The sequence below is a fragment of the Pseudorasbora parva genome, chromosome 3, assembly GCF_024679245.1.
Source record: "Pseudorasbora parva isolate DD20220531a chromosome 3, ASM2467924v1, whole genome shotgun sequence".
In the NCBI taxonomy this organism is placed as follows: Eukaryota; Metazoa; Chordata; class Actinopteri; order Cypriniformes; family Gobionidae; genus Pseudorasbora; species Pseudorasbora parva.
Genome location: NC_090174.1, coordinates 14,983,686 through 15,007,800, shown reverse-complemented (window position 1 = coordinate 15,007,800; position 24,115 = coordinate 14,983,686). Strand labels below are relative to the sequence as shown.

Below are 24,115 nucleotides of genomic sequence, written 5' to 3'. Positions count from 1 at the left end.
TAGTTCACCAAGTTCTGAGTCTGTCCGGCAGGGTTAGACTGTGACAGATACCAAGTTCTGAACATCTGGTTTATCAAGAGTCTACAGCTTGTGAGGCAGCAACAGATACGACAATGTTGTGAGCCTCCAGTCTGTGAGGAAAGAGACATTAACCAACACTACGTTCAGAGTTCAGAGAGCACGTCCAGAGTCTCCGTGCTAGAGAGACCAGAGCGGCTTGACCAACTTCTGAGTGTCTGACCCAAAAAGGTAGAAGATACACAGAGACATTTGCAACAAGGTAAAGCTCAGGAGAGCAAACCTTCACTTAACGGTTCCATGCGTGTTCCAGATTAAGGACCTTCTGCACCTACTTCAGGGCCTCATCTGCGTGTTCCAGATTAAGGACCTTCTGCACCTACTTCAGGGCCTCATCTGCGTGTTCCAGATTTAGGACCTTCTGCACCTACTTCAGGGCCTCATCTGCGTGTTCCAGATTAAGGACCTTCTGCACCTACTTCAGGGCCTCATCTGCGTGTTCCAGATTAAGGACCTTCTGCACCTACTTCAGGGCCTCATCTGCGTGTTCCAGATTTTAGGACCCTTTGCTGCCCCAGGAGATCAGCATCCCACAGATCTTCGTGTTCAAAGCTGTTGAAACGGATTCCAGGTCCTTTCCCCACTGCATTGTCTCCCAGCAAGACCAGTGGAAGAAGTCATCACCATCGGACTGCTTACTCAACCACGTGGAACGTAAATATCACTTAACCAAACCTCTTTCTAGAGACCTTGGCATTGGTGTATATTATCAGCATATAACTTTCTAATTTACATTAGAGGTAATATAACTGATGCTAGTTAATAACAAATAATCTTTTGTTGTTGTTGTTTGTTTGATGCATAAAGGTTTATCACCTTAGTTTCAAAGAAACAACAGTTTCTTTCCATAAGATAACAACTCTTCCACAGCCACACTCAACTTAATCACATGTATTTTATGTATATATGCACTTTATTCCTTTAGCATTCATTGTATTCATTTAGTACTTTTGTTAGTTGTTCTGTTCATCTTTTGTTACGTTTTTTTGTGTGTTTGTTAATAGTTTTGTTTATTGTGTCTTACTTGTGCTGATAATTCAAAAGAGGCTCTACAAGTTAGAAATCTCAGCAATCTTTCAGATAAATCAGCTGACTAACTTCCTCCTTTGAATTTATTCTAAATGACTGGACAGCCTCCTGTCTTGAGTGTTCTCATACAGCCAAGGTAAAATACCTTGACTAGTGTCCCAAACTACAGGGAGTGCAGAATTATTAGGCAAGTTGTATTTTTGAGGATTAATTTTATTATTGAACAACAACCATGTTCTCAATGAACACAAAAAACTCATTAATATCAAAGCTGAATTTTAGCTATGTTAGGGAGATATCTGTGTGTGCAGGTGACTATTACTGTGCATAATTATTAGGCAACTTAACAAAAAACAAATTTATACCCATTTAAATTATTTATTTTTACCAGTGAAACCAATATAACATCTCAACATTCACAAATATACATTTATGACATTCAAAAACCAAACAAAAACAAATCAGTGACCAATATAGCCACCTTTCTTTGCAAGGACACTCAAAAGCCTGCCATCCATGGATTCTGTCAGTGTTTTGATCTGTTCACCATCAACATTGCGTGCAGCAGCAACCACAGCCTCCCAGACACTGTTCAGAGAGGTGTACTGTTTTCCCTCCTTGTAAATCGCACATTTGATGATGGACCACAGGTTCTCAATGGGGTTCAGATCAGGTGAACAAGGAGGCCATATCATTAGATTTTCTTCTTTTATACCCTTTCTTGCCAGCCACGCTGTGGAGTACTTGGACGCGTGTAATGGAGCATTGTCCTGCATGAAAATCATGTTTTTCTTGAAGGATGCAGACTTCTTCCTGTACCACTGCTTGAAGAAGGTGTCTTCCAGAAACTGGCAGTAGGACTGGGAGTTGAGCTTGACTCCATCCTCCATCCCGAAAAGGCCCCACAAGCCTTTGATGATACCAGCCCAAACCAGTACTCCACCTCCACCTTGCTGGCGTCTGAGTCGGACTGGAGCTCTCTGCCCTTTACCAATCCACCCACGGGCCCATCCATCTGGCCCATCAAGACTCACTCTCATTTCATCAGTCCATAAAACCTTAGAAAAATCAGTCTTGAGATATTTCTTGGCCCAGTCTTGACGTTTCAGCTTGTGTGTCTTGTTCAGTGGTGGTCGACTTTCTGCCTTTCTTACCTTGGCCATGTCTCTGAGTATTGCACACCTTGTGCTTTTGGGCACTCCAGTGATGTTGCAGCTCTGAAATATGGCCAAACTGGTGGCAAGTGGCATCTTGGCAGCTGCACGCTTGACTTTTCTCAGTTCACGGGCAGTTATTTTGCGCCTTGTTTTTTCCACACGCTTCTTGCGACCCTGTTGACTATTTTGAATGAAACGCTTGATTGTTCGATGATCACGCTTCAGAAGCTTGGCTATTTTAAGACTGCTGCATCCCTCTGCACTCTCACTATTTTTGACTTTTCTGAGCCTGTCAAGTCCTTCTTTTGACCCATTTTGCCAACGGAAAGGAAGTTGCCTAATAATTATGCACACCTGATATAGGGTGTTGATGTCATTAGACAACACCCCTTCTCATTACAGAGATGCACATCACCTAATATGCTTAATTGGTAGTAGGCTTTCCAGCCTATACAGCTTGGAGTAAGACAACATGCATAACGAGGATGATGTGGTCAAAATACTAATTTGCCTAATAATTCTGCACTCCCTGAACTTATAACACCAGTTAGTTAATTAGAATCTCTTGAAGAATCGGAAATACATTTTGGTCCAAAAATAACAAAAACTACAACTTTATTCAGCATTGTCTTCTTTTCCGTGTTATTTTCAATCCTCAAATAAAGATTCAAACGGTTATGAATCAGTGTATTGATTCATGATTCGAATTGCGTGCCAAACTTCCAAACTGCTGAAATCACGTGACACTGGCGATCCGAATCATGAACCAATCTGCTGATTCATGACAGTTTGAATCTATATTTGAGGATTGAAAACAAGCGAAGAGAAGACAATGCTGAATAAAGTCACACCAAGTAAAACCAAAATGCATTTTCAATGCTTCACTGAATTGTTCAGTGTTGCTGTGAGATGCGTTATGGTTCTGCAGGGATCTTTGTTTGGAACTATTTTTGCAGCTAAAATCTAAAAAAACAGTCAGCATCTAAAACATAAGTGACTTTTTTATAGAAGTGTCATATGAAATCAGTGTCATTTTCAGTCGTGACTCGTGATGGTATTTAGGAAAACAGCCTTCTTGGTTCTGCCATGTAACTTAACTGTAGGCGATCACATGCTGTTATAAATATAAAAACTCAACAATTTCTAACGAATTTTAACCGTGTATGATGAGCGGCACTCATTTGTTCTGATTTCTCCACGGGAGGCTGTGTGAGCATCAACAGCGTACCTTGTTACCTTCAGTTCATTATTCATTACACTATTATCCACTATCAATTGCCACTTACACTGACTAAATTAATGTAGAATCATTCTTGCATTTTGGTAATTCCCTAGTTATTTTTTGACGTTTATTATCAGGATATGGTCGGGCAAGTAAATTACTCTTTCACTTCCCCCTTCAAAAAATCCACTTGTCCTGGACAAGATTTCACTGCAAACTGTGTGCAGCCAATGGCCGTATAATATGCAATCGTGTAGCATTATGGCGCATTCACACGGGGCGTAGGCGTTTACACTTGACGGAGGGCGTGGCTGAAGCTGGGTGCTGACGCGATCGTCATAGTGACAACAGCCAATCACATTGACTTGCCGCTTGGACCAAAAAACAACACAAAAAAAGCGCCTTTTTATGACAGCTAGTCTGTGAGACGAAATGGATGCCGATTTGGTTGTATGTGTGAGTGCGATTGCCCGTGTAGTTGTTGTCAGTGCACTGCACAGGTGCACGAAGCTGTTAAGTACTTTAAATCCTGAAAAAGCGCTGACAGCGGGAAGAATATCACATAGTGGTCCGGGAGCTGCGTCTGGATGGTTCACGGAGCAGTATTGAATGCAATTGGCTAGGGTCTGCTGTAGGATAGTTGTAGCCTAGAAATCTAGACGCACCCTAGCGGCAGCAAATTTAATTTGCCCACAAGTGTGGTCTAGCAACTCTCAATTCCTATCTGAGCTGTATTCCTCAGAATCTGGACGGCCCAATCACATCGTGTAGGTAGGCTATAGAGTCGTCGGGCGGGGCCATAATGACGACGGCCGAGTTGCGTTTGTGTGCTTCTAGTAACACAGTCTTCTAGTAAACACAGAAACTGGCGAACGGCGGCGGTCTTTCGAATCAGCTCTGCCCGCGCCTCCGGAAGACTTGGAGTTAAGCTTTCCTCTGAGAAAAGAACAAAGAGCGGCACTGAAGTCATTCTTAAAAAGGGAAGATGTGTTCGGAGTTTAGCCGACCGGATACGGCGAATGTTTAATCAGTCAGCGAGCTCCCCTTCACCGTCGTTGCTCCGGTTGGTGTACCGCTATCCTATCGCATGCAGAGGGAGTTTGAAAGACAACCGTTTATCCCGCCCCTCGGACTGAGCCCTGTCTATGGTGAGTTTCCAGACCAAACATCTTGATGTGGGTCTGGCTTGTCAGGCTAGGATAGTTGCATACGGCGATCTGATTGGATGACGCCTGCGCTGGCGCTTGAAAAGTTGAGAAATCTTCAACTTCTGCCGCTTGCAACGCGAGTGAAGCGCCGCGACGGGAACCCACAATTCAGTTTGGCAACGGATGATGTCACCCATTCAAAGTAAATGGGAAGCGTTAACGCCTACACCCGTGTGAATGCAGCGTTACTGCACCACATTCATGGGAAAAGTAGGAAGTGCTGCAAGGGGGATAACTGACAGAGAACAGAGCCTTATGTATCATGTTGTATGTATGCCTCATGCATCACTGGCCAAACTGGCTAGTAAGTTTTTATTAACACGGGTCCGCCAAAATGAATTTTAACCTTGCGGGTTGGCGAGAGTTAATTTAGAACCCTGGTTACATCCTAGGGACAATTTCTAGGGTTGTAAATGGACCTGTAAGAATGTATCTGGACAATGTTTGCCCTTAAATAAGCCACATACCCTCTATGTAGATATCAGAGAACAATTAAACATTATTTCAAGTCATTCTAGGGCACCTTTAAGCCTTATCTGTGAAACTGGGGAATAAAGTTATTTGCATGATACAAGCTCGCAATTATGAGTTATGACGTCGGAATTGTGTGATAAACTCGTCATTCTGATTTCCCAACAATGCTAGGAAGACTGTTTCAGATTTTAGATGCTAAATAGGAAAATGATCGACTGCCTGCAGGTATGACAATACATTTAAAAATACTGTTCATCTCTGGATTTATTGCTCAGTGTTATTTCAGGGTCTGGATCTTCTCTCACCTGAGAGAGTACATCCTGCATTTTATTGTATTATAATAACTATTTATTACTGCTAAAATCTTACTAGGCAAGGCTTGGCATATTAATTGTTCTAGGAACATCAAAACATATTCAAATGTCTGTGCATTTTGTGCTAGTCCATAATAATGTTCTTGTGGTCTTTTGTAGCGTAGTTAGGGCCCAAACAAAAACTCCCCCAGGCCCCTATCTGAAATCAAGTGTTGCACGGGTAACCTTTGTGTGCAAACAATTCCAATGTGGACATTGCAGGCATCAATGTCCTGCCTTCGTTTCTTCATTGCCTGATAGGGCAACGAAGACACAAGTCAGTTGCAACAAGTTTTCTGATGCAGCCAACGTCTAGCCGGAGTGCTAAATTACTACTTATGTGTCTGGCTATCACCAGACCAAGCTCAATTTAAAATTGATAATTGGTCTGGGGAGTCTGCTCTGTATATTCTACTGCACGGGAGGCGTGATCGACCGGCATAATTTCAATGACTCTGTATCCAATTGGATAGTCCTTCAACCAATCAGACCACAAGAGGCATGATCAATAGGCAACAACCCATCATTTCTCTATCTGTCGTATTAAACCCACCAATAGCACGCCAGGTGGATAAGCCTGTCTGTAATTGGTTCCCGCAAAATTGTAACAGAAGCAGTAGAAATGAATGTAGAGGTTTCCTGACTGAGTTTCAGGGCAAAATCAAATCGCAGGCAGATCAGGCTGGGTTTACCCAGTCTAACTTCTTATGAAGCCGCTGCAGAAATGTAGCGGCTTAATTTCCTGCTGCTTCTCTGTCAGTAAAATATTTCAGAGAGGTGTACACCAGCCTGATTAGCAGTAGTCTAAGATCTTTTAAAGAATGTCAGTAAGCGAACAGTTAACTGGAGCCATTGATTTCCATAGTAGGAAAAAAAATACTATGGAAGTCAATGGCTCCAGTTAACTGTTCGCTTACTGACATTCTTCAAAATACATTCCCTTGTGTTCAGCTGAAGAAAGAAATTTATACAGGGTTGAAACAACTTGAGGGTGAGTAAAGGCTGACAGAATTTTCATTTTAAAGTAAACTATCCCTTTAAACATCAGCATTGTGTATTTTCAGCGATTCAATTTGCAATGTAAAGGAAGCGGTGACAGTTCCACACAGAAAAAAAAGGTGTCAAAATTGTGCCTTTAGGGTTTCTGTTTCTCACGCAAAGCTATTGCATGACTTGCAATTTAGTATACAAGTCACATGGACCACTTTAGTGGTACCTTTTAGAGCGTAAAACTCCATCTCATTTATTTTCACTGTATAATAAACATATTTTTTACAATATATAATTTTCAAATTTTTTTATGTTTTATCATTTAAAACCATTACTGTTACACATACTTACACGTTATAATCCGTACTATGGAAGATCGGGCCTTCTGCAGCCCCTAGTCTGTGGAATGCTCTCCCTGACCGACAGACTGTAAATGCTTTTCAGCGTGGTCTTAAAACCCGCTTTTTTTTAATAGCAGAGCTTTTAATTGATTTGTTACTTCTTAATTTTTCAGTTTTATTTATTTTATTTTATTTACTTATTTATTGTTGTTGATTGTTTTAATTCTGTAGCACTTTGAGATTTTGTTTAATATAAAGTGCATTATAAATAAAATGTATTATTATTATTATACTTAAAACTAATAATTTGGAATGTTACTCATCATATGCAAATATGAGGAGTTTTACATGCACAAGCACCACTCACATGTTCTTCACACAATGTAAAGAGTTGCACGCTTAAAAACAAAACATACTTCAGTAATATAGATATCTTGAAGTATAACCTCTTTAATGTCAATGTTATGTTAGGGAAAATCTTTTATACATGTATATCTAAACACAGAAACACACCGCTCACAAATCAATATAATTGAGAAGTCACTTTGTTCTTATTCATAATTAGTTCTGCTGCTAACAAGTACTGTATTTAATTCTACATACCCACGTACAAAATTAGACTTAACAAAAAGACTTAATATAAAAAATAAATAATATTCAGAAGCTTTAAACTGTAGTCAATGAGACAGCAGTCCCTGCTAATAATTTTACTGTGCTCATCAATAGGTGAAGGCTTCTTAGAAAACCTATTAAAATATGCCACACAACAATACTTGTATGAAGAGATATCTCAAGGTCTCTGTATACACTGGTTCAAACAAAATACTGTTAAAAATAAAGATAAAACTATGCATTTTACATGAGCTTTGCTAGATAAATAACCCCTTTTGACTTGAAATATTCTGTTGCCACACAGTTTCTGTCTAGGCACTTTTAACATGCACTGTGCTTCTACACAGTTCACCGGGAGTGTTATTCTACACATGTACTAATCGCATTTTTTACTTTAGTAAATAGAAATGATAGGAAAGACCAGGTAGAGAGGGTGAATCTTCAGGTACCCCGAAATCAACTTCTGACATTATTTTCATGACAATTAAACAACCCCCTTTCTACAGATATATAAAATCTGTAATACTTCTTTTCCATTTAATTGATAAATAAGTTAAAAAGAACAGCATTTATTCAAAATAGAAATCTTTTGTAAGAAGATAAATCTTTACTATGAATTTATCACAAAAAAAATGTCTAGATAATACAAGATGCTACTCTCTTAGAAGAAAAGGTTCTATATAAACCTTAAAAGGTTCTATCGGTGCTACGTATAGTTGGAACTCCTAAAAAGTTCACTGCAAAAAATGCTTTTCTTACTTAGTATTTTTGTCTTGTTTCTAGTCCAAACATCTAAACATTCTTAAAACAAGAAGCATTTACTAGACAAGCAAAAGTAATTGTCTTATTTTGAGGGAAAATAACTCTAATTAAGAGAGTTTTTGCTAAGATAAGAAATGCATTTTTACTTTGATAAGATATGCATTTTTTGCAGTGTTCTATATAGAAAAGGGTTCTTTCTTGTCCTTATAGAACCCTTTTAGCATAAAAGGGTCTTTGGAGTATACTCAGCTATACTTCTATAATATAACCTTTTAAGGGTTCCAAATACGTTGCGCCGATAGAACCTTTTCTTATAGTACAGTAACAATAGGACAACAAAAACAAACAAAAAAAAAAAACATTTATATTGTTACAAAACATTTCTATTTTAAATAAATGCTGTTCTTTTTTAAACTTTATTAATTAAAGAATCTTGAAAAAAAAAATCGTGTTATAAAAAAATATATTAAGCAGCACAACTGTTTGCAACATTAATAATAAATCAGCATATTAGAATGACCTCTGGAGGGTCATGTGACAGAAGACTGGCGTCATGGCTGATGAAAATTCAGCTTTGCATCACAAATAAATTATATTTTAAAGTATATTAAAATAGAAAACCATTATTTTAAATTTTAATATTTCACAATTCTCCTGTATTTTTGATCAAATAAATGCAGGCTTGATGAGCATAAGAGACTTGTTTCAAAAATATTAAAAATAGTGTTGTTTCTGAACTTAGACCAGTACTATATACATCTATAATATAGGTAAATATATTATAAATATATGTGTTTTTTATTCTATTAAACACATTTTTTTGAACATTATAGCAATGAATTATAATTGTGGGGAAATTGTGCTTAAATGTCATGAAAATAATCACAAGTAAACATCCTAGAAATAGGCTTCATTGTCTTTATGCAAAATACATTATTTAGATTTTAAAGTAAAACATGACTTTTTTAAATGCGCAGTAATAATAATGGCTTTTTTTAGTAAGATGGATCAAAAATTAGCATAAATGTATATCTTTCCACAAGAGCGTAAACACAAAGAGACATGCAAAAAAAAACAACAACAATGCCAAACGGATTAAAAAAAGTGACCTGAATACAAGCACCTCCGTTCTATACCGCATCTCTCCGCAAAGTCTAGAGCTATCCAAAACTTTACATTTTCATCCATATGAATATCATATGACAGGTAGCATATTCACAGCAGTAGAAAATGTTTTCAAAAGCCTACAATCACACAGCAATGGACACAAGAGAAAGCACTTTAAAAAGCGAGACAGTTGTTACAGTATGATACACGATGCTGTGCTCTCCAGACACAGCATCGCTGTACTTGGCATTATGGGTACATGTGGATCACTCAGCTGCAGAGAGATCCTCCTCCTCAGCGTAAGCGCTCATGTAGCTGCCGTTGAGATGAGCTTGAGGAGATCTGTCATCACTACCCAAAGAGCCTGACCCGTCCATGTCACTGTCATACTCCTGGTCCACCTGCTCGTAGCTCCTTTCCATCTGCAAAATCAAACCATAAACATCCATTCAGTAAATTGGACTGAAACCAGAAAGGCGTAATGCTTCGTTTAAAGGGGTACTTCAGGGCTTTAAACTGGGTCATCAATGTAGTAGAAATGTGAAATTATTGAATTTGGTGCCTTATAGACTGAGAAAAGACAGAAAATGTATTTTTGTCTCATGGGGATGAAAGACTACAATTCCCAGAATGCTTCGCTGCCCTGTGAGGCCATTCCCAAAGCCACCTACTGGATTACTGTGACTGAGTTGGAGAAGACACTACAATTAAAAACTGAACGTGTCTGTTCAATATAATGAGTGAGTCACTGCGCGAGTATCAAAGCACTGAGCACTAACTGCACGAGTGAGATAAATGAGCTGATGAGCTCTCGTGATGAGAGCTGAGGTAATCGCGACTACTCTCACAGCATACATTCACAACGCGAGTTCAGTCTGGCGCGTTTCAGTTCATGCCTTTGCAAGCTTACCATCCTTTATAGAAATTAATTTGAGAAATTAAAAGACTTTCATTGCTCACTATAGCTCCATTTAAATGAGTGCCTGCAGCTGCGAGCTGAGCTGTGAGTGTGATCACCATCCCCCAAGCGCGAGTTCAAAACATGCGGAAATGGCTCCCTCTGCTGGCTGTTGTCTTTAGCCTTTGGCCAAACATTCCTCCTATGATGCAAATATCGTCAATTTGCGTCATAGGAGGAATTTTTCCAGAAATAAAATGCAATAATCTCTTATCTCATGGGCATATGAGGGGGGAAATCACAATCATTTGAATATACTCCAGGGTTTCTACTGAAACAAAGCCATATGCTAATCGCTGAAGTAACCCTTTAAATAACCAGGGCTTGGTTTATATATTTTATTGTATTCTCCTCAAAATGCACCTGTAATACCCCCATGCCTCCAATCTTACATCGAAAAGAAAGGTACAGGAAGATATTGTCTTCGTTCTGAGGACTTATTTTTATTATCTGTCCCTCAAGTCCGGACAGAACTGGGAAAAGGCGTTTTCAAGTATGCGGCGCCCTGCGCTTGGAATCACCTGCAAAATGTGCTGAATCTTAAAGAACCAGTGTCATTGGTTGCTTTTAAATTACTTTTAAAAAACATGGATGCTACACATACTGGCTGTAGATGTTATGACTGACTCAATTATGAAGGACGATCCTTGCTGTTGTTTATCGCTTGCGATAATATGTGAAATTCTGACTTCTTATGACTTTATAATTATTTATTACTTGTACAAACTGTTATATGTAGATGCCATATGTCTTTTCTGGTTAAATAAAGGTATAATAATAATAAAAATAATCGCGTTGCACATTATAATCAATCACACACTCTTACTCACTGCAATCTGCACACTCATCATAAACAACAAAGCAGAGATGTACACTCACCTAAAGGATTATTAGGAACACCATACCAATACTGTGTTGACCCCGTTTCGCCCTCAGAACTGTCTTAATTCTACGTGGCATTGATTCAACAAGGTGCTGAAAGCATTCTTTAGAAATGTTGGCCCATATTGATAAGATAGCATCTTGCAGTTGATGAAGATTTGTGAGATACACATCCAGGGCACGAAGCTCCCGTTCCACCACATCACAAAGATGCTCTATTGGGTTGAGATCTGGTGACTGTGGGGGCCATTTTAGTACAGTGAACTCATTGTCAAGTTCAAGAAACCAATTTGAAATGATTCGAGCTTTGTGACATGGTGCATTATCATGCTGGAAGTAGCCATCAGAGGATGGGTACATGGTGGTCATAAAGGGATGGACATGGTCAGAAACAATGCTCAGGTAGGCTGTGGCATATAAACGATGCCCAATTGGCACTTAGGGACCTAAAGTGTGCCAAGAAAACATCCCCCATACCATTACACCACCACCAGCCTGCACAGTGGTAACAAGGCATGATGGATCCATGCTCTCATTCTGTTTACGCCAAGTTCTGACTCTACCATCTGAATGTCTCAACAGAAATCAAGACTCATCAGACCAGGCAACATTTTTCCAGTCTTCAACTGTCCAATTTTGTTGAGCTTGTGCAAATTGTAGCCTCTTTTTCCTATTTTTAGTAGAGATGAGTGGTACCCGGTGGGGTCTTTAGCTGTTGTAGCCCATCCGCCTCAAGGTTGTGTGTGTTATGGCTTCACAAATGCTTTGCTGCATACCTTGGTTGTAACGAGGGGTTATTTCAGTCAAAGTTGCTCTTCTTTCAGCTTGAATCAGTCGGCCCATTCTCCTATGGCCTCTAGCACCAACAAGGCATTTTCGCCCACAGGACTGCCGCATACTGGATGTTTTCACGCTTAAAATTGCTTAAATCACCTTTCTTTCCCATTCTGACATTCAATTTGGAGTTCAGGAGATTGTCTTGACCAGGACCACACCCCTAAATACATTGAAGCAACTGCCATGTAATTGGTTGATTAGATAATCGCATTAATGAGAAATTTAACAGGTGTTCCTAATAATCCTTTAGTTGAGAGTACTTAAATCCAGCATTTTTTGAGTATGAGCCCATTCAGTAGCCTAGTGAAATACATACATACCTAGTGAAGTACATATTTCCATTTGATTTGACAGTTTATTTTATTAAATATCTAAAAATCTAAAAGGTGTCTAAAATCTTTATAAAGTCTAAAATCTAAGATCTAAAAGAAAATCTATTAGAAAGAAGATCTATTAGAAAATCTAAAATCTAAAAAATCTTAGTTGCTTTTATTACAGTAAGTCATTCTCTTCAAATACTATTGAAGTAGGGCTGCACGTTTTCAAGTTTTTCATTAACCGTTAACCGAGGCCCTTAGCGGTTAATACTCGGTTAACCATGGTGTGCGTCAGGGTTATTATTTTTAGTTTATTAATTTGACGACCACCATCTCCGTAGTGAACGCGCCTATATAGAGAAATGCACATCATGGATTACCTAATCAGAGAGTAGCCTATTTCTTTTCGTTTTAAATTGTTAAAAGACATTTCAAGTTTCTTAAGATCTATTTCATGTCTGCGAGGCGTACGCTGAGTTTCGTTAAATTAGGATGAGATGCGCTCCAGTTCACGAGCAATGCAAGCGGCCGCGAGGGCTCCTGCACGATTAGAGCATGTAACGTTAGTAAAATATGCAGCCGAGAATGATTCACACAGACACAGCGTTTGACTCGCGCGGCTGAGCCTCTCCCGGCAGAGAGTTCAAGCATCTGTGGACTCGTCCCTTCAGCTCTGGCCATCTTGCTTTCAGTCCGCGATTAGCTTTTTTGTTTTCTTCATTACAGTTAAAGTAACGTCTGCTTTTCTCTAGTCATTCACAAGTTTCTCACTTCAAACTTTCTTTCTTCTGCTCCGTTATGCACATCGCGCGCGGCTCCCGCTCTGCTTCTGCCCTAATGCGACTTTTAGTCCAGTCCGACGTATGTTATTTTCCTCTTCATGACGCATATTTTGACTGATGCGACTCATACTCCGGAGCAACTTATAGCCTGAAAGATGCGGTAAGCACTGCATTGCAATACTTGCATTTTGCCCCGTTACTCTCATTTTTAAAGTGCTCCCACGCTTTCTTTGCCCGCTTCACTGCCCGCTTAGAAAGCTGGTCATGACTTCTTCTTGTGGATATTACAAATGTCTGGGAACGCTCTGGCGGTCTCTAGGGGTGCAAACATATATTACAACTAAATTCAAGGCACGTCATTGACGCCACTTAACCGAGCAAAATGTTTCACTCGGTTACGCAATTTTTAACGGTTAATCGGTCAATCGGTTAACCATGGACACCCCTATATTGAAGTTAGAAATGTGTATACCAATGTCGTATGTAACTTTAGAGACAGTTCCTAAATGTGTGAATATTGAATGTCCAACGTCTGCCATTTTTATGCCAGTCACATTAGATGCGCTGTTGTTCGGCTGTGATCTTTGTTTGAAACTATTTTCGCTGCTGAAATAGAACAAAATCACAACCACTGTATGATGAATGAATCTCCGATGTACATTGCACATACGGTATATTAAAATAAAAGAGTTATTTTAAATTGTTATAATATTCACAATACGACTACCATATTTTCCATTTTTTAAATTAACTATTAGCCTAAATATTTATTAAAATTACATAATGTATATACATCAATGCATCAAGAAATTATTATTAAAACAGTAAATCTGCTTGGTATTACAAAAATACAACATAAGTTACAACATAAAAAATATTAATCTTGTAAGAACGGTTCACACTTTTCACATTTAGAGGAAACAAAAGTGTTACGGTAAGTAAACACAGTCATATTGATAGCTATCAGAGGCAGACAGGCATGAAAACGTGTTTAAAAGTCAATCTTTGAAAGGATCACCTGTGATCCTGTTTCTTATCTATGAAAACTAGAGCAGCACACTGTGATACAGCTGAGCTACATGTTGTGCAAATTATTTCATCTGAACATGCACAGTGAGCTCTTTGAGGTGCGTAGGGAACAAGGAGCCCTGCATTATGAGCATTAGAGTTTTCAAAACATTACTATTGTAATTGCAAACGCATCAATGCAAACTGGGTATTGATCTAGTGAGTTGAATCCAGAAAAAATTGACAGTGGTGTAAAGATCACATATTTGACATTTGCTATTCTCCCACGACCAAACCCACCACTATCTGTTGATTACCATCGCACTGTTTAACCGTTAGTTCATCAGCCTCCAGATATTAGTTGGTAAGTTGGTTTCAACTGGTAATGACGTGAAGACAACATCAATAAGGTGACTTTACTTCCATGGTGCTATAACAATATAAGTCACAAAGATTTTCTAGGAATAGCTCGGCAAAATGTGTTAGTATTAATTTGACGTTAGTATTACTAATGTATTCTGCTCGTGTTACATAAATGAAGGTCAATGTGGTTTTAAAATAAAAATCAGACATACCAGTGAGGGTTTAGATTTAGAATCCCTGCTTTTCCTCCTGGACGTTGAGTTCTCCAGCCTTTCCCTGCTACTGCCCCTTCCTTTATCCCTCTTTTTATCTTTCTTGCCTCTGAAAATGGACAGGAGAAATTAAGATTTTAATAATAATAAACATGATAATGCAATAGTGTCAGAGCCAAATTGTCAAGCAACCTTTTAGATGGTGATGGTGACCTGGCTCTCCGCTTTGGTGACCTGGATCGAGATCTACTTCTTTTCTTATGTCCTCTGTAAGATAAAAAAGACATTGGTAATATTGTTAAAAACTTTGTCTTGTTTTCCAGTAATTATATCTGAACATTTTTCCTAAAAAAATTATACATTTATAGAAATTGTTTATTAAAGTTGCAGTAAGCTACTTTCTGAGAAGTGGACCGGTGTTGAAAGAAGTCCGGAAATTTTTTGCCAATTAGCAGTAAGGGGCAGTAAGGGGCAGAAAGGGGCGCAGTAATACAGTCATTAGGAGGGAGGTGCCGATGTTGCATTATGTATCATAGCAACCAAAGCATTCAGCTGGCTAAAAATGCAAACACGGCCTAAGGGCCGCTTTGAAGAAGCTCAAATATAAGACAGCTCTATAATGTTTACCATTTTTGGACACTATATAATTAAATGAAGAGGGTTTTTTTTTTCTTTCAAAAATCTGAACAATTTGAGAATGAGCAGGTGCTTCTTTTTACTGGTGCTGTAAATCAAGGCTTACCATTTTTAGCTTGCATATGCTCTCGAAATTATAGCCTGGTTTTACCAGACTCTTGTACATTTCATTTGTACAGAGAGTCTGGCCACTCTCCATTGACAAGCATTTACTTCCATGAAGGCAGGTTGTCTGTTGAAGTTTAAAACTATTTGGTCGTGCCGTATGTCATTCGCCCTTCGCCTGTTTCTCACGTGAAAACCCATAAAAATAAATGTGCACGCCACCTCAGTAATAAAACCTAAAACTTGTGCATTTGGATTGTGATTTATTCACTCTTTGTAAGACTGGCCAATCTATAGAACAATGAATAAAGGTGACTTGACTTGACATAATTTCTCTCTCATCCACCCATGACCCACCCACAGCTATAGTGTTCCTGCATTTTTGCTGGCACGCATAAGCGTTTGAAGTTAGGAACACCAATGCTACCAAATAAAAAAAGTTCATTTTGAGCCCTATAAATATATTTTTTTCTCATAGCATATTTTTTTGCAGGTTTACCAAAAGACACTTTCTTCTGACCTGCTTGTACTGCGAGAACGTCTGGAACCAACGTAGCCTTTGGAAGGCATCCTTCCCTTTTTGTCCCGTGGCCTCTTTTCATCCCATTCATCGCTCTTCCTAACTTTACTGTCCTTTTCCTTCCTTCGGTCCCTGTGTTTAGGAGACAACATTGGTTTAAAATGTTCTTTTTTTCTGAGAATTAGAGAATAAAGAGCAAAATCTGAGAATAAAGTGGCCAGTGTGGTGGTGCAGGTTAACCTGGAATGAGATCGACTTCGGCTGTGTTTCCTTTCTCGGGATCGTGAGCGTCTCTTATGGGACCCACGTGAGGCGTTCACCCTCTGCCGTGACCTCTGGGATGGGCGTCCCCTTTAAACACCATTGATAAAATTTATTGTTAAATAATTAAAAGTTATTGCTGTAGCAATGAGAAAAAAAAAAAAAATATTAACACCAAAAATGAAGTAAAATTTTTGTCCAATTAGGGGTGTGATGAGATCTTGTGCCACTAGATCTCAAGACTAAACTGTGACATTCATTACAAGATGATGAATTGAAACATTTCAAAGGCAACTGCAAACAATTTACTAGTTTTGTATTTCATCATTGAGGAGATCTTAAAAATACTGTGTAAAAATCTGCTCTCATCTTGTTCTTGTGAACCCAATCTTGTGTCTCGTCTTGTCTCATGAGATAAGTGTCTCCTCACACCCCTATGTCCAATTATACAAATATAAAAAGTATTGGAAGAAACCAAGAGTTTGCGAAGCAAGTTCAGTTGCATGAACAAAGGCACTTACTCTCTAGGTAACCGAACAACACCTTTTGCAGGAGTGACCCGCTAACAGCCAATCATGTAACACTATCAAGTTTGGTTTAGTAACAGAACCTGTGTGGAGTGATGAGTGTCAGCTCACCAGTACGGCAGTTTTGGGGGGGATTTTATAAGTCTGACCATAGTCAAACCAATGTTGTCTGCAAATTATGCAAGACCGTCATCCCAACCAATACTAGTAATACCACAAACTTGTTTTACCACTTTAAAGCCTTTCGTCAGACTGCGCACACACCACGTCCGTTTCAGGAAGTGTTTATACGCCGTTGTGCTATTTTTTAAACAGAGATGAGAAGTAAGGTACACAACGTGACGATGTTTACTTTAATAAACTTTACCAAAACCACACTACGAAAAAATTGCGTAAACCAAGTAAACCCAGTATTACTGAATAACAACTGAGCATTCTCTATACTTCCATAGAGAGCTATGCAAGTGAAAAACAGTTCAGTCAAAGTTTTTTGAAGAGACACGATATGATGAACAGATTGAATTTAGGCTTTTATTCACATATAAATATTAATCAACTTGCAAGAACGTGCAAGAACCAATGAGGTTCATCTTTGTGTTACACAGCACATTTAAGCTTCCACAAGAACCAATGAGGTTCATTCTTGTGTGATATGCAGCATGTTTGAGCTTCCACAAGAACCAATGAGGTTCATTCTTGTGTGATATGCAGCATGTTTGAGCTTCCTCAAGAACCAATGAGTTCTTTCTTGTGTTCCGCAGCACATTTGAGCTTCCTCAAGAACCAATGAGGTTCTTTCTTGTGTTCCGCAGCACATTTGAGCTTCCTACAGAATCAATGAGGTTCGTTCTTGTGTGATATGCAGCACGTTTGAGCTTCCTCAAGAACCAGTGAGGTTCTTTCTTGTGTTATGCAGCATGTTTGAGCTTCAGTAAGAGGTTTGTTCTTGTGTTTCAAGCAGGTTCGGTTGATCTTCTGTTTATGTTCGCTGATCAATGTTTAAATGTGAATAAAAGCCCACTCCACGTTTTTTGAAAATAGGCTCATTTTCCAAGTCCCTTAGATTTAAACAGTTGAGTTTTACCCTTTTTGAATCCATTCAGCCGATCTCTGTATCTGGCGGTAGCACTTTTAGCATAGCTTAGCATACATCATTGAATCATATAGGTCCATTAGCATCAGTGATCTAAAAAATGACCAAAGACTTTCAGTATTTTTCCTATTTAAAACTTGAATCTTCTATAGTTACATTGTGTACTAAGACCAACGAAAGATGAAAAGTTTCTATTTTTTTAGACCGTTATAGCTAAAAACTACTTTCTCATGCCGGCGTGGGAACTTTGCGACTGTCATGGGTGTCTTCTGTCAACATAAACAGCATGACGATCTGCTTGCTCAGAGAGCGTTGTAACCATGGAGACGTTTGTGAGAGACGATTCAGAAGATATTTACTTTGGTGCAGATCCCGAACCATATCTATTTGAACCGGAATAACAGTTACACTGAAGACGAGCTTTTGAAATGTGAAAGAGAAAGTCTGGCTGAACAGACTGTGGCAGAAGGTACGAGGAGAGCAGATCCAAACTGGTGAGTCAGAGAAGAGTCAAAATTCAAGGAAAAATGGTCTGACATGGATTCGGTCTGCCGACCTTTTGATTTTGACTAACGTGATATTAGGGCTGTAACGATACACCAAACCCACGATTCGGTTCGTATCACGATTTTTGACCCACGGTACGATACAAACCTCGATATGGGGGGGACAAAACAGTTTTATTCTGTACAGTATTCTGTAGCCTATTTTGCCGTCAATACCATATATCTGTATGGTCAATAGGCTACTGCCGACGTTTTCTTTGCGGTACCAATAGGCAATATATATTTAACATGAAGTATAGGGCCTCCTGTACATCAATACCAACAGAAGCGCCCCGCATCAGACACGCTTCTGGTGTGCAAAGAAAGAGAAAACGCCACGCAGCCGCCCCGCGGATGACACGCAGCAGAAACGCCACGCTCACACCACGTTGCCAGCCGGTTGGGGAAGCTTCTTGAAACACTTACGGCAAATTGTGTGGGTCTTGTCTACTACACGATTGCCATCCTTGTTCTCCACCGGGTAGCTGAAATGTTGCCATACTGCTGACTTAAAAGTTGGTCCTGGACAGGAAGGATAATTCTGGGAGTTGGAAGAGGTGTGTCGCGATTCTGCCTTCTCACATCGCGATACAGGTTCGTGGACCTGCGTATTGCGATTTCGATTTCATATCGCATATCGTTACAGCCCTACGTGATATGTGAATGAAATATGCTAAGACTGCTTATTATGAAGACAGAGAGAGTGCGCTCTCCGTTATTTCTCTCTGTCACTCAGTTAACATGCGCCCAGTCATCTCACTCATAAATAAACTGTAAATCGTAAATAAAAAAAATTGTAAATAAAAAACTGATCAAATAAGGCTTTGACGGGACAAACATTTTTTTGGTGGCCGCCAAGTAATTTTCAATGCATGACACGCTCCAAAGCCTTGGAACAGAACGTAACATCACTAACGTAGTATTTTGTCCCATAGAAACTGTAGATAAACAATACCGGCAATTAAACATTCTATTAATCAAAACTATACACTACCTCACCAGAATGCTAAAAATAAAACTACTTACATTATATACTGTATAAACCAAATGGCCGCGCAAAACCCCCACATTTAGTGATTTCATTCATAGGTTAGCAAAAGACAACAGCAGTGCTTTTCAATCCGGTTGCTCAAGCTAACTAAAATATAATAATGTAACACTTACAGCCATGGGGGAAGATACACTTCGCCCTGTCTGGCAATATTCTTTAGAGGCCATACCGTGGTAACACTGTCCATGTTTTCCAAATAGTCATCTGGTCTCAAATGCTTTGAGCAAACACGCAGTTTCTTGTTTGAATCTACCGGTGTTTTAAAATCTATGGTTAAGAGCAGTCAACCACTGATCCTCCAACATTATTTGATTTTCATTGGTCTGTGAAAAATGATGGTAGTAGTATACAACTTCGACTCTTCGACTCCCATCACAGCTCTTTACGACACACAGAACCATATGGTTAATCACACAGTAAATCCACTACATAATTTGCCAGCTGAAACGACACAAACTTAGTGCCAGTCGGAAGTTACCTATCTGAGGACTACTTTCAGGCGGTGCGTAATATAATTGCGCCGCTGAACCCATGGTACGACCGTAAAGTTCCATAATTCTTACGCAGGAATGAAAAAATAGGTCCTATCTAAATCGGTATAAAAATCTAACTTTTAATTTTCCGTTGGTCTTAGTACACGATGTAACTACAGATTAGTCAAGTTTTAATTTGGAAAAATATTATCTTTGAAAAAATAAAGTCTTCGCCAGATACAGAGATCGGCTGAATGGATTCAAAAAGGGTAAAACTCAACTGTTTAACTTTAAGGGACTTGGAAAATGAGCCTATTTTCAAAAAAAGTGGAGTATTCCTTTAAATCTGTTCTTCATATAAAACGATTGTGTCTACTTCAGAAAAATTGTCTAGTCTAAAAACTGAACCGCTCAATTCATATGGATTGGTTTTGGATCTCTTTATGAACTTTTTGAAGCATCAAAGTGGTAGTTGTGTAGCTGTCAATGGAGGGACATAAAGCTCTTAGAGTTCATCAAAAAGATATTCAATTGTATTTCGAAGATGAATGTAAGTCTTACAGGTTTGAAACAACATGAGGGTGAGTAATTAATGACAGAATTTAAATTTTTGGGTGAACTATCCCTCTGAAGCACAGATCTGATATGTTGACCATATCTGACTTTTTATCCCACCTCATTTACATTCACTACTGGTATCTGATATTTGTGCTTACATTAATCCCTGCCCAAAATGATTCTGTTGGTGATCGCTTTACTGTGTGATATGGTTGGCCCTCATGGGAATGGCCCTACTAAAATTATTCCATAATTCATGTCAAGCGGCCATGATTATTTGTCAGCATGGATAAGTAAAAAAAAAAATTTTAATGTATGTTTTCAGCACAAAATCTGACTGAACGGATAGAAGTTGATACATAAATACACATAAATGATCCCAATGCTTGCGTCATGGTTGGCCTTATGTTGAGAAGCACTTATTTTTCTGTTGTGTTTTTGATTCACGAGATTTACATGTGAAGGAGGAGGCAATAGTCTTTGAGACTCACTGTATGTGATGTCCATGTTCTGAACTCTCATTATTTCACTATGGCAAGTTTAATTAAATTTTTCATTCTAGGGCACTTTTTAAGGATGCATGTAATCTACCTGTGCCTCGACCTGGATCGTTTTTTTCGTGAGTGTGACGGGGAGCGAGAACGAGAGCGAGTTCTTGACCTTCTGGAATGTCTGGATCTACTGGATGAGCGATTTTTATTGTCTGGAAGAAACATTGAAAACTCTTATCAGTTAAAAATAAAAAAAAATTGAGAAAGTATTACTGTGTGTGAGTGATGTTTAAGAGGACAGACCTGGCTCAATGGCAGCAGCAATAGTTGACTGAGCCTCTCGAACTTTCTTCATGACGTCCTCCAGCTCTTTGGCCGCAGCTTGAGGCGTGAGCTCTGGAGGTTTCACTATAGCATTATTGGAGTGGTTAATTCTGAAAAAGATGAAATTATGTTGATGAATTACTATTTAAATGCATATCCCTGAATGCTAGTACATGAATTAAATTGGATGCACTGAAAGTAGTTGTCTTTGTGAGAACACTCACTTGAGTGGCCTATCGCCAAACATGACTCCATTAAATGTAAGTGCTCGTGTCACTGATTCCTGATCAGAAAACTCCACAAAAGCGAAACGTGTGGGTTGTGTTTCATCTCCTGCCATTCTAACAAACTTCACATCTCCCACCTGCTTGAAGAACTCGAGGAGCTGCTCTGCTGTGGTGCTCTACAGAAGAAGGACAAAACAAGTACAACATGTGCTTGAAAGACAAAAGAGAATAATGTGTTAGTTTTGATATCCAATTGAATCAAGTTCACTGCATACAAGTAAATGTAAATAAACATGTAAGTAAATAAACCAAAACTGGAAATAAAGAGCTTAACAAGTATTTTATAGTGCAAATAAAGTGACGAACAGGTAGTTCAATTGAAATTGAATGTGGTGTTTTCGCGTTGATTGGAATGACTGGCACACCATTTTGATGCATGCAGCTCATATTGTTACCATGTAACCACGGCTAAGCTTAGTGCTAATAAAAATCTTTCTTTTTGCTATTTGCACTTGGGGTAAAGAGCTATTTGCCTCTGCCATGAATTCGAATTCATTATCACATACCTGTGAATTCAAATTGCCGACATACACCGTCCTCCTGATCTCGTCAATTTTAGAGGGATCAACATTACCCATGAGCGGAGGTTGCGAAGCAATTGCACTCAGAGCCGCCACAGACGTGTCCAAACAGACTGGACTAGACTTCAGGACTCCCAGATTAGCTAAAGGAAGACCTCGCTGCCCCCAAATATGACACACATTAGTGTCTTGACAATTGACAATTTAGAATTAAAAATAGTACATCTGTGGCATGCAGTTGATGAGCAAGAAGGTGAACAAAGGCCGGAATACACTACACGATTTTTTTAATCTGAACGGATTTCAAAACACTAGGCATCACACACTCGTCGACTTTGTAAACGGTTATAGAGAATAACTGGGCTTCATAAACTAAACGACTTTCAAGTCATTCCAAAAAGCTCAAAATATCCAACATGTTTGAAATCTTCCGACTAGATGGAATCAGTTGGTGGAAAAAAACATTGACTGCTCAAAATATGCAGACTTGCTATGACTTTTGGTAACTAGTTTCAACTCATCCAAACAAGAAAATTAGACAATCAAACTCTACGCAAAAGTTGTGTAGTGTATTCCAGCCTTAATTTGTGAGAGTGTTTTTACGTTCTGTAGCGTAGCAGGGCTGGGAATGGGCAGAAGACCTCCTCCGCTCATCAGGCTGGCAACGGGTGCAGCAGGGGCCAAAAGCGAGAGCGCCTTTGCCTCTTCAGGGATTTTTCCTGAAGAACAAGAACACTGGCATTAGGGTGGCCAATGGAGACGTCTCCAGCTGCTTCTCCTACGACCCAAGATTCAGAGGAGAGTCCTCCAACAGCCTAGTGCTCTAACACCCACCCTGAGCATCTCCAACCCCGACCATGAACAATAAAACTGAACTGAACTAGCATAGCTACTCTCCTTTTACTATCAACAAAAGACATACTGTAAACAGGATGACTGTTGCACAAAAAAAAAAACAGAGAAAAGAACATTGTGATTTGTCCTTTTCTCTCTTTTAAAAAAAGATCAGAACAGAACATGTAGAGAATGAGTTAACACTTTATGGTATGGGTCACCTGTACTGGAAACATATTGGTCATGAACCATACGATATCAAGCATGGGCGCTTTTCTCCCTGGGGCGATCGTGTCGCAGTGTTGGAAAGGGTGTGCAACACAAGACAACCGTTCATGTAGGCTGCATCACACTAATAGCACATAGAACATCAGATACAGAAAAGAAGAACATTTTAAGTGTCTTTGAGAAATCCCCCCTCAAACTGTCACCCCTGAAAAGTGCTGCCTTCACAATAAAGTTAACAACAAATGTCATTTTTCCAAATACGTTTCAGCCAGTGTTGGTTATATATGCATGCTTTGTGCTCACAGTGATTATAGAACTCACGGGTAAACTGACTATTTGTATACCTGTGCTTTAAAATGAGTAAAGAACTAAATTAAAACCTCAAATATGATGTTCAGCCACTTTAGAATTACTCTAAAGTCAATGTTCCCCAAAACCATGCAATGGAGTTAAACATGTGCAATGGTATGAGCTTTTTAATAAGAATTGTTCTATTCCTTGTCATTACAGTAACCTGCATAACAGTGCCTTGAAAAAATAAGGACTTCTAAACAATCACTACTAGCAGTTCTGTTATTTTACTGAATTACAGATCCTATACTGGCACTCTTAGAAAATTTCAGGGCTGCACGATATTGGAAAAAACTGACATTGTGATGTTTTTTATTGCAATATGAAAAATGCAGGTATTTTCACCAGGTGACTTGAATAGCTCAATTAAAAAAAATAATTGTACAATGACTGAAGGAGAGTTTCAAAATAGCATAGAAAATTAAAAAATTATTGTAATAAGCTGAAAATATTTATATTTTCAAATGCAAACCATGCTTTTGGGGCTGATTGATTTGAGGAGAAAAATGGATACCTTGGGTACAGTCTTTACAAGAATTAACTCAACCCTCTTTTAGTAACAATAAAGTTTACAATCTTAAAATTCAAGAATATCCTTTAAGCTTACGCAAGTTTAAA

General features: G+C 38.9%; 1 protein-coding gene across 4 annotated transcripts in view; it reads right to left on the bottom strand.

The window, feature by feature from the left end:
• Window positions 1-7,278: 7,278 nt before the first annotated feature.
• srek1 (splicing regulatory glutamine/lysine-rich protein 1) overlaps window positions 7,279-24,115 on the bottom strand; it is a 44,097-nt gene continuing 27,260 nt past the window's right edge. Inside the window, exons 3-13 of one of the 4 annotated variants that reach the window (XM_067437896.1) lie at window positions 23,140-23,270; window positions 22,688-22,803; window positions 22,070-22,243; window positions 21,501-21,679; window positions 21,256-21,386; window positions 21,053-21,164; window positions 16,194-16,304; window positions 15,954-16,085; window positions 14,885-14,959; window positions 14,693-14,801; window positions 7,279-9,755 (exon numbers count right to left, since the gene is read on the bottom strand). In XM_067437896.1, the coding sequence (XP_067293997.1) occupies window positions 9,600-9,755; window positions 14,693-14,801; window positions 14,885-14,959; window positions 15,954-16,085; window positions 16,194-16,304; window positions 21,053-21,164; window positions 21,256-21,386; window positions 21,501-21,679; window positions 22,070-22,243; window positions 22,688-22,803; window positions 23,140-23,170 (1,326 nt within the window). In that variant the 5' untranslated portion in view covers window positions 23,171-23,270 and the 3' untranslated portion in view covers window positions 7,279-9,599. Of the gene's footprint in view, window positions 9,756-14,434; window positions 14,548-14,692; window positions 14,802-14,884; window positions 14,960-15,953; window positions 16,086-16,193; window positions 16,305-21,052; window positions 21,165-21,255; window positions 21,387-21,500; window positions 21,680-22,069; window positions 22,244-22,687; window positions 22,804-23,139; window positions 23,271-24,115 lie in introns of those variants that run through there. The other 3 variants (XM_067437892.1, XM_067437893.1, XM_067437894.1) reach the window with 3 other exon arrangements.